This window comes from Aphidius gifuensis, linkage group LG4, assembly GCF_014905175.1.
Source record: "Aphidius gifuensis isolate YNYX2018 linkage group LG4, ASM1490517v1, whole genome shotgun sequence".
NCBI classification, from domain to species: Eukaryota; Metazoa; Arthropoda; class Insecta; order Hymenoptera; family Braconidae; genus Aphidius; species Aphidius gifuensis.
In genome coordinates, this window is record NC_057791.1 from 20,374,360 (window position 1) to 20,390,238 (window position 15,879).

The 15,879-nt window shown below is 23.0% G+C and overlaps 1 protein-coding gene across 1 annotated transcript; it reads right to left on the reverse strand.

Annotated features, from left to right (window-relative positions):
- Positions 1 to 832: 832 nt before the first annotated feature.
- On the reverse strand, positions 833 to 15,275 carry LOC122855555 (probable serine/threonine-protein kinase DDB_G0282963). The gene is made up of 4 exons (XM_044157026.1): positions 12,299 to 15,275; positions 3,855 to 4,088; positions 2,323 to 2,388; positions 833 to 1,093 (listed from the first exon to the last, which is right to left on the reverse strand). Exons 1-4 carry the CDS (start codon positions 14,027 to 14,029, stop codon positions 902 to 904), a joined length of 2,223 nt encoding a protein of 740 aa, XP_044012961.1. The 5' UTR covers positions 14,030 to 15,275; the 3' UTR covers positions 833 to 901.
- Positions 15,276 to 15,879: the final 604 nt, after the last annotated feature.

A 15,879-nucleotide genomic window follows, 5' to 3' on the forward strand; every position in this document is an offset into this window, starting at 1 on the left:
TATGGCTATTAACAAAGTTTATTAGGTGAATTATTGCCTCGGTATATTTTACCAAAATCAAATATTATTAGAAAATAACTATAAATTCTTTTTTTCCTTTTTTTTTTCCAACTACTGATTAGTCATTGGCATTATTAAATATTTGATTTAAAAAAAGCTTCTTTATGGTCATATTTTTTCTTTTAATACAGATTTACTATACTTTAAGTGATAAAGTCAACGGATAGTCAGACACTAATATTCAATCACGCTAAGAATTATTCAGAGATTGAATTTTGATTATGTATTTATCAACAGGGTGGTATTTTGAAGATTCTCGTGTCAACCTGTGTGATAATGTAACAATAATTAATTCCAATTAATTATTATTAATACAATAAAATAAACAAAAAAAAATCTGTAAAAAAAAAAAATGTATGTAAAAAAGGTTTTATGTATTTTTAATAATATTTTTATTTTGTTTATTGATAAACCATAATATTTTACATATTAATTAATATTTTTATTAATTTATGACAAACAAATTATTTATTATTAATAAATTTTTCTTTTTATGTTATTAAAAAATATAAAAATAATATAAAATTTCCTCACCATTATTCTCGATTGAATTTTATATTTTCTTGCATATATTGATTTTTTTTTTTTTTTTTGTATATATATTTTATTAAAATAAAGCACCCTAAAAGAAAAATTAAGTTAATTAAACGATATGTATAAAGTTAGTATTTATTTTTTTATAAAAAAAAAAAAAAAAAAAAACACATTGTCTATAATTTTTACTCTATTTGTTGATGAAAAAAAAAATATATAATCAGCACTTGTGATTATTTTTAACTATTTATTTGTTATTCGTTTATTTAATTTTTATATTGAGCCCTTGAGTTTGATAGTGATATTTTCAGCTACGGTCACCGGCACTACAGTACTGACAACGTATCAAGCCAACTTCATCACACTTCATGCATCGTAATGCTACAAATTCGTTCATAAAATTATTCCATTTTGGTGATTTTTTACTGCCATTGCAAACGATACATGGTACTGCACCAGCACCACCACAAAATCCACATACTTGTCGTTTACCAGGACACTGAAAATTAAATTTTTAAAATTATTATTTCAATGCTAAATTGATAAATAAACATTCATAAATAAAAGCTTAATTAATGCTTGACTTTTAAATTTATTTAGAAAATTTTTAAACAAGACGAATAAATATTTTTAAGCTTGTATTTAGACTTATAATTTATCTCAAGATTAAGCTAATTAATTCTTATTTTTATCAAGACAGCTGTATAACACTCCAGTATAAAATTAAAATCCAAAAACTAAATTATTTATTAACTCATTCTAAAAACAATCTAAAAAAAAAAAAAAGCGACAGAATTTTTTCACCGAAAAAAAAAAAACGTCTTTTCTTTTTTGGCGAATTAAAATAAATTGATGGATTTTTATATCAACTTTTTTTTTTTAAATGTAAAAAACATAAATTCACTTATCCAGACAAAGTTAAAAAAATATATCACAAATATTTTTTTACCAAACCACAAATACAAAAGGTTAAATTGATACTGAAAGGTTAAATTTTGTCAAAAAAAAAAATAATAAAATAAATAAATAAATAAAGGGTTATCAGATCTCAAGGTGATGTCTGTCTTTGATATCACTTTTAGATAATAGAATAAATAAACCCATGAATCAAACAAAAAACAAAACAAAAAAAATAACAAAACCAGTATAGAAAAAATATTTTTTAAAATAAAAAAAAAAAAAAAAAGCTTGAAATATGATAAATGAATTGGTAAGTAGAAACGACCTTTACATTAATGCAAGGTAACTAAATACATGTACTTAGTGTGTTAGTAAACATATATATATTTATTCTAGGCTTGCCATCGAAAAAATTTATGATCATATTGGTTAAAATGAGAGGGAAATTATTGATACACGAGCTGGATCAAAGTGAAAGGACAACCTTGCGTGCATTTATTTATTCTCAAGTGTATTATAACTTGAATAAATTCTTGCACTATCTCTCAACAATATTAATATTTAATAATATAATTTTACTACTAATTAAATAATTTTTATTATTATTATTTTGTGTTTTTTTTTTACTTCAAAAGATTAATTTATTCAAGTAGATTATTCATGTAAAAAAATTTACTTATCAATTATATGTTTACTAAAGTTAAACCAATATATTTAATGTAAAATAAATAAAAATAAATAATGGGTATGATTGACCACGCCAACGTTCATCCGGCTTGTTGTAAACTACCGTTTTTTTTTTTTTTTTTTTATTTGCAATGTACTCACCTTGTAAGGTTTGAGCATTGGTCGCAATTCTCCAGACTCGTTGAGCCGTTCGACCGCGTCGGCGTCCTGAAATAAATAAAAAAAATATATATAAAAATTCATTCACATTAGAAATACGATACCGTTTGTCAGACATAGCGGTTTTATTTATTTTGCTACTATATTTTATTGCAACACTCAATATTTAATCTCATATGTTTTATACAATTATTTTATTAATTTTTTTTTAAATAATAAATTAACACTCAAGATGACAATATTTATCATGTATCTAATACTTTTTTTTTTCTTCATAATGTTTATGTAAAATTAGGGCGTAGTGAAAAAGGAATGTAGAACATTATTTTTGCATACAGAAAAACAGTTATCTAGTTGTAATATTATTGCATTGAAATGTTCATGAATGTTTCTCAATGGCCTTGGATAAAATAACTTGACATTTTACATATATACATATTGTTTATAACTTTTTAAAATAAATAAATTTTATTTATATTTCTTGATTGAAAATTTAAGTATTTATATAATTATTATTATTTTGTTAAAGTACATGATAGTGAAGGTTATCAAAGACAATTATTTGACGAGAATTGTGGCATTGTAAGTTGAGAATACTGACCAATTTTGTTGTCTATTTTGTATTGTTATTGAGTGGGTGATTTAATGACGTAAAGGAAAATAATTCTTGTGATATTTAAAATTTATTTATCGTTAAAACTAGATTTTATCAATGAAATACCAAAACTAATTCATCATTAAGCCTTTAATTTTATTCTATCTAGTATTTTTTTTCAAACAAGTTTTTAATTAATTAATTGTCTATGTCGATAGAATTTCAAGTATTTTATTTAATTTATCATTTATCAAATTTTTCCTTTCAATTTATATATATTGAAAAAATTTACGATAAATAAAACGCATATCTGTAGATTTTATTTTACAATTCCTTGTGGTAATCGATGAATTGCATAATAAAACATGATATTATATACGCAATAAGATGGGATACGATGCGCTGAAAATATTTATATATATTATCATAGTTTAATACTGGCGAATTCACGTGAAATGTCAGATGAAAGGTGAAGGTACAACACCATCCGGTATTTTTTTTTTTTGCTTTTTAAATATATTTATTCTCAAGATTATTTATGGTGTATTTGTGTGTGTATACATGAGACAATATCAGCACTATGAAAAAATATATATAAAAATTCCAAATAAAATTATTCAACGTAAATTTTTTATTCATTTTGTTTTATTCAACATCGTAAAAAAAAATATTTAGAACGTGTGAATTATATTCTTCGAATGGGACAAAAATAATAATAAATGTTATTTAAATTTGTGGATATTAAATGTTTTAGTAAAAATAATTTTTAAATATGGTTAAACAATAAGATAATTGACCTATATTTAATTTTAATAAACAATGAATGAATTATTTTATAATTTTAAGGTCACTATGCTGATTTAATACAATTTTTGTTTATTTCTATGTTGAATTGAAATATTTGATGAATTAAACTTACCCCAATATATTGTCCATCAATAAATAATTGTGGTACTTCAACTGTTTCACTACCAAGACGATCTTTTAATTCTGTTTGAAATTCTCTGCTTGTAAATAAATTTCTTTCTTCATAATCAACCATGTGGGTACCAAGAATTCCCATCATTTTAACACACGCAATTGCGGTTTTTCTAACAACTCGCATTGACGTTGTGTAAACGACAATTTTTCCAGCATCTTTTTGTTTGTAATTCTGTAAATTAAATAATAATTATTATTAATATTATGGAGAGAAAAAATTTTCATTATTTATGCATGAAAGTAAGTTACTGTTTAGACGATTAATTTGTCTTCACTTTTATAAAAAAAAAAGCACGTTATTAATACATATATAATAAATTTATACGTTCTAGTTCTAGTTTTCTTATTCACACGGTAGAAAATAATTTTTTTTAAATATATCTAATAGAAAAAATTAATTTATTAATAAATTAATAATAGACAAAATTAAAGATTGTTTTATTGATGTTTCATGTCAATTTTATTGATAGCTTTTATTTAAAAATTACCATATGACATCAATAGTCGACATTTAACTTTTTTTTTTTGTTGTAATAAATATTGTAAATTTATTATGACGTAATATTGTCCACTTGTTTAAAAAATAAAAACCCCATAACCGATTGAGGAAGGCAGAGAAAGACGACAAAATATTTACTTTTTTGCTGAATTTAACTTTCACTGCGTGTAGAATTTATTACATGCACGTAACAAATTATGTACAAGAAAAATAAGAAAAAAAAAAAACCGTTTTGATTAAATTTTATTTTCAAATATACTTAAGATGAAAAAAAAATTAAATGAATTATTCTTAAGCACCTGTTACGATGTGAAAAAAATTTTTAATAAATAAATAAATCAATATAAAAGTTTATTATAATATTCCATTGGCATAAATTAATAATTTATAAATTGAATATATTATTATTATAAATATAAAATTTATTTCGAAAGTGAATTGTCATGTTAATTTCTTTTTTTTCTTATTTTTACAATTTTTAATTTTTATTTTAATTTATATCAATAGGACACGTATCATTGATTTTCAATCGACATTAACAAAAGTATATATATTTCACAAATTTGCTCGTGTTCAGTCACTCAAATGACTTTTTTTTTTTTTTATTATTTTTAATTGGACCGTAACGAAAAAACAAAATTAAAATATACTTTTTACCTTTTCATTTCTATATCAATATCAAAATATCTAGATGAAAGTTTTTTTTTAAATTCATTGTGGGATTTTAAATAATTCCCACGATATATTTGATTTGTGGAAAAATGAATATTTTTTAAAATGATATATGTAAACCTTGACATTGCTGAATGATGATAAAATAAAAAAATAAAATTTATATAAAATTAATTACACATTGCTATTATCGAAAAATAATATTATTTAACAAATAATTTTATTAGTAAAAATATTGTGGGAATTTTAATTTAGATAAGTGTGTTAATTAATTGACAAACAATTTATCTAACTATAGTTATTAAATTATTTTTAAACTTTGTAGATATAAAACTTGTATGAGCACTGAAAAATATTAATTTAATAGATAAGATTCCGCGTTTAGTTAATTTATTTGGTGAACAATATGGCTTTAGTACTCTATTACATTTATATTTCCATGTTAAACAATTCAGTACAGCGTGATGCTCTTGTGGTTGAGTTGGCAAGCACCTTGTCTACGGTGCTGAAAGTCTTGACTAGTATTGACCTTTTACTCGAGGAGCAATTCCATAGTAGAAGGATCATCGTCTCTTGATTTGATTTTATAATCTCATGTATATAATAGGACCGTTAAGGCAAATACATCTTTGCATAGAACAAGTAAGCTTCAAACTCCTTCACTTGTTCTATGCTTAGAAGTATTTGCCTTCACGCAATTAATTTTTGGTCTTTTTAAACTTTTGTATTAATTATTTTTACATTTTTAGATTTGAATTTGAATACAATCTCTATACCTTAATCGCTAAAATGACCTAGGTCGTTGGGATTATAATAAATAATAAATAAATAAATAAATAATAATGAGTTTGTTATAAATCGAGAGGAACCACACGGGCTTTCAATTTTCAATTTTCCATAGAATGAATCCGTTACTAATTTTTTTTTTTTATTTATTTCTAATTAAAACATATTAATGATGTGGTAAATTTTTTTTTATATTCAAATAATATTTATTTTCCACGAGTGCAAATAGCACATTATTAATATTTCTACATCAGGTACAATTATCGAAATATATTTTCCCAGGGAATATTAGTGAACATAGTTGGAAATTTTGTTGTCAATAATTGCGGTGTATTTACTGATCGTTGATAACTATTACTTCCAGGTGGTATTATATTGATCGATGTTCAGATAAATTTAATTTACCAGTATATTATTATACCTGACTTGTAAATGTAATTAGTAATATTATTAATTAACTTTATGGACAATTTCGATTTGATATTGACTTGTTTATTGTTGTTGTAATGTTATTAGATTTTTTAAATATAAAAAAAAAGGTGTATACAAAAAATATACAGGACGAATGAATTATAAGCAATCAAAGAAAATGGAACTATAAACATTTTTTATATCGTGTGGGGGATGACAAGGTCATTGAGGTCATTGGGCCATTCAAGATGAGCAGACAAAGACACTTTAATTGTATTTATTTTTTTAATTTTTTATAGCACTCGTTTTTTTTTTTCTACCGTCCATTTATCAAATAAAACTTCATGGAGACAGAATTTTTTCTTTTCTTTTAGGATTTAACACTCCTTTTTTCATGTTAATTACAAATTATATTTTTTTTTCTGAATTCATTTTGTAAGGGTTTATCAACTGATTTGAAAATAATAAGAGTGTTAAGGTCATATAGTTGAATATTATTATTCAAAAAATTATTTATATAATAATTTTTGAGAAAAATATTTAACAAAAAAAACACATTATGTAAATTGAAATATTGTGTAAAATAATTTTATAATTAAAAATGACATTAACACTTGATGAATTAGAAGGAATAAAATTAATTATTATTCGTAATTGAAAAATAAAAAGTGATAAAAAATAATAAGTGATTGATACGTTACATAAATTAAAAATAATTGTTGGAAATGAAATGTAAAATATTGAATGTTACACGTAGTTGTATTAATTATTATTTTTCATTTTATAAACACGAATTAAAATTTATATTTCAAAGATAATTATCGTTATATAATTTAATCATTTGAATAAAAAAAAAAAAAAAGAAAAATAACATGTCAAATATTTTATTTTTCTTTTTATCTTGAATTAATTTAATTATGTATTATTATTTTTTTTTTTCAATGATTATTAATTCATTATTGAATCATCAATCAAAGGAGTCAGTAGGTAATATTTATAATTTAATCAAATGGATATATACTGTAGGTCTTCTTCAACTCAACAAGGACAAAATATTGTAAAATAAGTCAGACGATTTCTCCACAACTGGAATAATGTTACGAGAGATCAGGTCGACAAATGTTGGAATAAAAGGAAGTAATGATTTTACCGTTATTTAAGCAGTTGGTTGAGATTTCATCATGAATCTTCATTGGGCGTTAAATACTCTCGACAAGTGTCGTTATTAATATTTTTCAAAATAAATTAACTCATATAACAAAAAAAAAGTAATATAAAAAATTAATATTTAAAGTAATTATGATTTTTAAATTATTAGAAATTTTTTTAATTATTTATTTTCTATTTGAAAATATTTATTATTTTTTAGATAAATTAAATTGTTTTTTTTTATTTTACAAATTTTTAGACCGTGATTATTTGTACTTTCGATTGATTGACGGTTGATTTCATTGAAAATTGAAAATAACTATTATTATCAAATAAAAAGTATATTAATCGCATTAAAATTATTAAAAATTAAATTATAATTATGATTATTTAGCTGGAATATAAATTTTTATTTTAAACAAAATAAATTTTATTTTGTTGTTGTAAAAGTGAATAATAATTTTATCAAAGCAATTACATCTCACGATGAAAATGTTTGTCGTGACTGAATAATAACTGAGGACGAAACAGTGGCCGTTTAACACATTTGGTTACAAAAGAAGATGACTTGTAATGAGAGCTGGTAGACTCTGTCATTTTTGTAATAACAGACTTTGATCTTTGCTTTCTCATTCAATTTTAAAATAAAAAATTAAAAAAAAAAAATTGCACCGATCTCACGTCACAACAATTCCTTGCAAGATTTAATAAATTCTAGGAAAAAAATATATATAAAAATAACAACAACGCAATGAGAATAAAAATAAAAAATTATAGAAATTTTTTTTTTATATAAAAATTAATTTGTTATAACAAATTATAAAATTGACATTAACTATCTATTATATATCTTTTATCTATTTATATTTTTAATAGTTTACTATTTGTGGTATTCATTTAAAAATATTATTTTATTGTTTAATTTTTTTTTAACAATGTATTGGGATAATGACAATAATTATAATTAAATTTTTTATATTTTTAATTTTATAGTTTTTATACCAGAAGTTTATTTTTTATTCCCATAGGCATCATATTCTGAGTATCGAATATTGTTTTTTTTTTTTTTATAGAAACATTGGAATATAATCTTATAATATCTGATGGAATCATGTGTCGTTAAATGTGGAATAAATATTTAAAAATAATTTTAATTATCGCGAAATTTGTTAAAAATGAATATTACATGAAAATTATATTTATTGAATATAAATTTATAAATAGAATTCGAAGAACAATGCATGAATTACGTAGGAATAAATAATAAAGTGATTCATTTTGTTGAAATTTATTGTAAAAAGTTGATAATGTTTTTTTTTAAATTGAAAAATGTAAATATATTCAAACAAGTGGAAATATATATTACGAAATATTTCATCAATATGTTTGTTAATTGTTTTCTTTTATTTATTTATTTTTGACATTTATTTATTTCATTTATTTCTAATTTCAATAGCTTATTTATGGCTTTGTGAAAATAAAGAAGATTCCAAAAATAATCACGTCATTCAAGTTGCCCCAAGTGAAAGGTGTTTATTATACAAGTGTCTATATTATATTTTATACATTTAAGAGAGCTTGTCCAATGCGATTAGATTATTTATTAATTTTAAATATTAAAATTGTTTTTTATTTTTAAATATTCAAATATACACTATGTTAATATTTTTTTATTCTTACAATGTATACAACTGTTTATAATTTTATTTTCTTTTTTCATGCAACAAAAATATTAATAATTATGCAATAATTCAAAATTAATATTTTTAAAGTATACTTTAAATAGATATGAAAACAAAAAATAAATAAATAAACCTTGATCTACTTATTTGAATAATGAAATAAAAAAAAAATATTTAAATTGATATTTTGTGTTTAAAATATTGTGGATATTTATATCAATCATTGTGTCAATGAAAAATATATTATTTTTAATATTCTAATGACGTGATATCGATAACCGATCGGAATTTTTAATATCTTTTGAAATAATATTTTTCCAATAACTATAAATACATCAAAATAAATGAAAAAAAAATCTGTCAAATTTTTATTAATATTAACTAAATTATTATAAGAATTTTAAAAATAATTTTCATGCATAAAATTGAAAATAAAACAATTTGAAATTTTTATAAAATATTATCAATCATTAAATAAATATATTGACGTTTTAAATTTTCATAAAAAATCTGGCAAATTACCAGTATAAAAATAGAAAATAAATGATCAATTTTCCCATATGCAAAAAAATTATTCACCTTACTTTTCATATGAAAATAAATATATATCATATTCTGGCTATTAAAAAATAATTAAATTAATAAAAAGTGCGAAAGAATTCAAGAAATATTATTTGATCACAGTGTGTATATATGTGTGTGTGTGTCGTTGTGTCGGTCTTTTTGACCCGCTTTCTCTTTTTCCACTCGATTTATATCGTGGTCATGCGCCACAGTGTTTTTCTTAAACCGGGAAATTCACAGTGATATTTAAACAACCACCTGCTACATCAACAACATCAACAACAATAACAATAACTTCACAATTGTTAATGATACCATCATCTCATCATATTGCAATTTATATATATACATTCTCATATAATAAAAATAAATTAAGCTATTTTATAACGAGTTATGTATTCATTGAGAATGAAAATCCATCAAAATATATAAAGACAATGATGATGATATTAATATTAAAAATATATTAAATATAAAATTTTTTAAAAGTTCATAAATATTAAATGATTATTTGAAGATGATAGAAGGAAGTAGGTCGTGTACGCCTTGTTACGTCTTCAAGTTATCTCTGATATGTTGTGCAGTGAGCCCACATGCACTCAACATTCAATCTCGGCCAACAACTCATGGGAAGGTCGACTGACTTTCCAATCATTATTTCAATATACAATCGAATTCTAAATATTTCGATACAAAAATAATAAAATATTTTTTTCATTTATCTATAATTTATTTTTTTTTTTCTTTTCAAACTAATTATTATTTGAATATTAAAAATATTGACAAACAAACAAATAATTAGGGTGAATGATGAAAAAAAAAAAAAATGTTATTTTTCTTTTGTGTGGACATTTAAATGCCAGAAAATTATTCAAGTAGAAAATTTATATTTAATATGTTTATAGGGAGGTTGATTGGTTCATATTGGTATTTGTAATTATCGATGGTGTACTTAAAGAATGCTGTGATTATCCCAAGTCATGCTTAGTGAAACACACTTGTATTATTTTTTTATTCAATTTTTTTTTTTTTATCAAGTGACATAATGCAATATCCTTCGTGTGATTTAGTTTTATATTTAATAATTTATACGGTATGATTTTTTGCTTATTTAATTTTTAAAATAAAATAATGCGAAATAATATTTCCTCTTTTGAAATGAGATATACTTAAAATTTATACACGTGTAAATATTAAATTGCCGCAAGCGTTTAAAATGTATTTTCACGCCTAAATTTGTCGTTGAATATATTCAAGGAGTTGAAAGAAAAAAAAAAAAATAAATAAAACAAGGTATGTTCGTTCTCATTTCATTGAAATTTTCATTAGCATATTTAAAGACTTAAAAAATATTATTCAAAATCGACTTAATTAAATTTCAGTAAACATGTAACTTGCGATTTTAAAATCATAACGTGTCGTTTCTAAAGTAAAAGTTTTTTATTTTATTTAAAATATGATAAATTAAAAGATAATTAATGTTTTTTTTTTTTTGAATTTTCATTAACACAATTTTTGAAGAATAGTGTGACTAAAGAGTTGATGAAATTTAACAAACACACCTATTTATTATGGGTGTATTATTAAGTTTGTTTTTTAAATTTTATTTTCATTCAAATACAAGTAAATCATTCATGAAAAAGTGTATGTTGTTAAATCTTGATTTGTTTATATTGTATAAAGTTTGTCCTACATTATACCAACACACAAATATGTATATTTACAACGACAAACAAATTCCTCAGCTTGTTTAACTAGTCAACTATTTTGTGATTAACTTTATTTATTATTTTTTTTTTATTTTACTCGTTGCATTAATCTTACAAGTGGATGTTGAGGAATACCTGTTTTGAATCGTATTATTATATTCGCCAACTTTGTGTCCATTCACTCAAAGTGAATGTTACTCAATAAATAAAACTTTTTATAATAAAAATAAATTGTAGTTTCTTTTTTTTTTTCTTCATATATGTGTATGGAAAAAAAAGAAACATTTTAATATTTTCTCCCCTCAAGATACAAGTGTAAACGATTTCATCCAAAAAATATATTATTTTTTTGTTTTTTTTTTTTGGGGTCAGATAATCAATGAACGTCGTTTGCAAAATATACATTTAAGAAATTATTCCCACCGAAACTTGGAGGTCAAGTGGACTTTCACATAGCATCATCATTTAATCCCATATTGAATGAAATATTTTTTACATGTTTATTTTATCAGTTGACAATGATGCGAGGACAATTTGTCTTGATCAAATAAAAATATCATTTAAATTTATCCAAGTGAATAATAAAATTTTATAATGAAAATTTCATCTAAAACGAATGACCTTGAACTAATAATAATATTGAAAAAATATAAAATAAAATTAAAAAAACTAAAAGTAAGTATATTGAAATGTAGGACAAATAGTGTAGATGACTTCTAGTTTGTCATTAAAAAATTTGTGTTTTCCAGTCACGAATACACAACATTGACCAGATATATTAGACTTTCTATACTTGAAATTGTTTTTAATCATTAACCACATTATTTTTGCAATAATAAATGATTAAAAAATATAAATATAAAATTTTAATAATAAAAACTAAAATAATTATAAAAAAAAAAAAAAATACCTTTGATGATGGATTTTGTAAAAACGTTGCAATTCCAGCTCTAACACGATTTTTAACACCACGTACTGTTCCTTTTGCACTACGTATTGCTTCTTTATTATCAAGTATTTTATAACCAGCAAAATATTCATCAATTTCACAATCATTTATTGATTTTTTTAAATCTCCATTATTATTTTTATCAAATTCATTAATATGAAATTTATAAAATCTATCATCATCATATAAAAATTTTTTATCACGATTATAATTATTATATTTTTCAGCAATAGCATTATCATGATCAATTTTATATTTTTCTTGTTTACGTTCTTCATAAGTACACTCTTTAACAACTGGTGATGAATTTTGTTGTTGTTGTTGTTGTTGTACTTGTTGTTGTCCGTTAACCAACGGGTTAGGACTACGCACGCGAGGTGTTGATGATGACTTTGACAATGTAGATGTAACAGACTGTGACGGTGAATTGCAAGATGATAAACTATCATCAATTATGTCATATTTATCTTTAATGATCTCGTTATTTTTATCATCTATATTATTATTATTATTATTATTATTATAAATTTCATCATTAATATCGTTACAACAATTATCATCACTATTATTATTTTTATTATTACTATTAAATGTATCCTTATCATTATTATTATCATTAATATTTATTGTAACATGACCAAGTTGATCAGCAGTTGCTTCAAGCATTTTATCAATAATAATATTATTATCAATATCATTATTATTATTGTTGTTGTTATTAATAATATTGATACAATTTAATTTTGTAAATTCACGACTACTCAATGAATCATTACTAACACTACTTTCATTATCATCACTATCAATATCAGCACCACTACTTGTTAAACTACCAGATCTAATATGTTTATTTATTTTTATGCTATTATTATTATTTATTGTTGTTGTTTTTTTTAATAGTAATAATGATGGTGATGTACAATCTAAATCACTACATGTTCCACTATCAAGTGTATCACTTGGTGAACATTGTCCACTTGACATTATTTGATTTTGTAATGTACCATAATAAAAACATGTACGATTTGTATCATTTGTTACAGTCTGTTGTATCATTTCGTCACGATTTAAATTTTGTGAATCACTTGATTCTTCAATGTCTTTTTCTTCTTCTTCCTCTTCGTCTTCTTGAATTTCTAATTCCACTTGTTCTTCTACTTGTTGTTGTAATTTTTCTTCTTCTTTTTTATTGACTTTATTTAAAACACTTATACGTACACAACTGTCAATATTTGAATCATTAAATTTATTATTATAATTATTTTGATTTATTATTAAATTATTATTTTCATTTGAACTCAAATGTACTGTTGATATAACTCTTGTATTTTTTTCTAATTCTGGATTTATTTTAATTTTAACAACATGAGCTGGTTGCTGTTGCTGATGATGATAATTATGATGATTATGATCGTTAATTGTTTTGTTTAAATTTGTAGTTGACTGTTGTGTATGAGTGTTATTTGATGATTGTAATGATGTTGTTGTAATTGTTGATTGCCAAGTTGTTGAATCCATTTTCATAGCGTTACCACCAATGTATACCGTTGCTCCGGCCTCTGACGAAGTATCTGATGACAAAGTGGGAGCAACGGCCAGAATTGACACTCTCTGACGATCAATCTGACTTGAATGATGATTATTTTGCGGTGATAATGCTGATGGTAACGTCATTGTCCTCGTCTCAGACATTTTTCTTTTATTATATTTTTATTAAATTAATAAATTTTCTATTTATTGATATTTAATTTATTCCTTGTTTTTTTAAATATATTGTCAAGTACTTTTTTTATACTTTTTTATTATGCGATAATTTAAAATGCAAGTATTGAAGAAGGTTTACACTGTGGGCAATTGCCTCAAGGCTTTCAGAACTTCCTGGAACACATGCCTCCACACCTTTTGCAAAAACATTCCAACGATAAGGTGTTACCACCAAGTTTATAATTTTTTATTTACTTTTTTTTTTTATATAAAATTTTATACTGTTAATTATACTTTGTTTTTATGCAAAATTTTACATAACTTTGATTTTTATTATTTTCTAATATTTATTGGTTTTTTTTTTCAAACATTCTTTCTATTGTATTTAAAATCTTTTTTTTTTTGCCTTGGTTTTTTTTATTTATTTGTTAACAGGGGCGAAGACGAGTTTGTTGGTATTTCACTCACTTATATATACGTGCCTCTAATTACGAGTTGCCGGCTCGAGAAACATTAAGAGGCATAATTGTAAATCTGACTTGGTGATCGTATGGTATGCACATGAAGCTTTAGTTACTGATTATTTATTTGTGTTTTTATTTTTAAACAAAAGTAACGATTAAATCAACATAATAAAATTAAAATGAAAATTATTATATTTACTCTTTTTTTTTTTCCAGCAAGAATAAATAAATTAAATATAATATTTTTCTTATTATCACGTTACTTTTTTATTTCAAAATGGAATTAACGAAGTAGTTTAAAATAAAAATTATATTTATAAAATTAAAGTTGTTATAATAAAAATGATTTTTTTTTTAAATTTCGTTGGTGGATGAAATTGAACGAGTTTTATAGGACCGGTATTATTTGGGTGGGGAATAACTTGGACCACAAAATATTCAGCACCTGTTGCGAGGCAGGCTCTTCACAATTCATAAACACATATATATTTTCACCACATTTATTTTATCAAATGCTCATATATTAAAAAATAAAAGTCACGAAATAAGAAATAATGTTACAATTTATTTGAAAAAAATAAAAAAAAAATGTTGATAGATAGTGATTTATTTGATTTGCACAGGTGTTTCACCGGTTCAATTTTCGTTGATGTTATGTACGTGGTTGTAAGAAGAAACGATAACTGTAACTGAGTTGGTTGGTCATAGTGGCTCATGTGATGGCCTTCCAACATCAGGCCCCACTATCGTCACTCGTCCGCAGCCAGACACGGACTTTGAATTTTCATTCCCCTCGGCAATAAAATGCTTGCTAATCATGCGAAACTTTTACAAAAGTTTCTATTTCAATTTTTTTCATTTATCTCAATCCCATTAAAGACATAATAATAGTTTTAAAAAATACATTATTATAAATTATATTTTTATTTTTATACTTTTTCAAAATTAATATCATTGATACTTTTTTTTTTTTTTTTCACGTTATGATTTAGCAATAATATTTTGAATGAAAAATAAATATTCATTTGAAATATTAAAATTAAAAATTTTTTAAAATTATTTTTATCAATGAAATATCTTTGTCCCCTTGGCTTTTAAAATTATTCCGTCTCTGGAGATTGGATATATTTCAAAGTGGGGATTAAATGGGTCTCAACACTGAGGCCCCAAATCTTCTCGTCTTAGCACTTTTACCTCTCAAGAAAAATAAGTAGTGTCCTCTGTCGACTACTTAAGAACTGACTATCCGGTTATTTTATTTATTTATTTATTTTACCATTTAAAATAGTAAAAAAATTTTATTATATACTTGGATAAAATTCCAAGAAAATTTTTTTAATCATACTTATTCAAATGACAAATATTTTCCCCAAA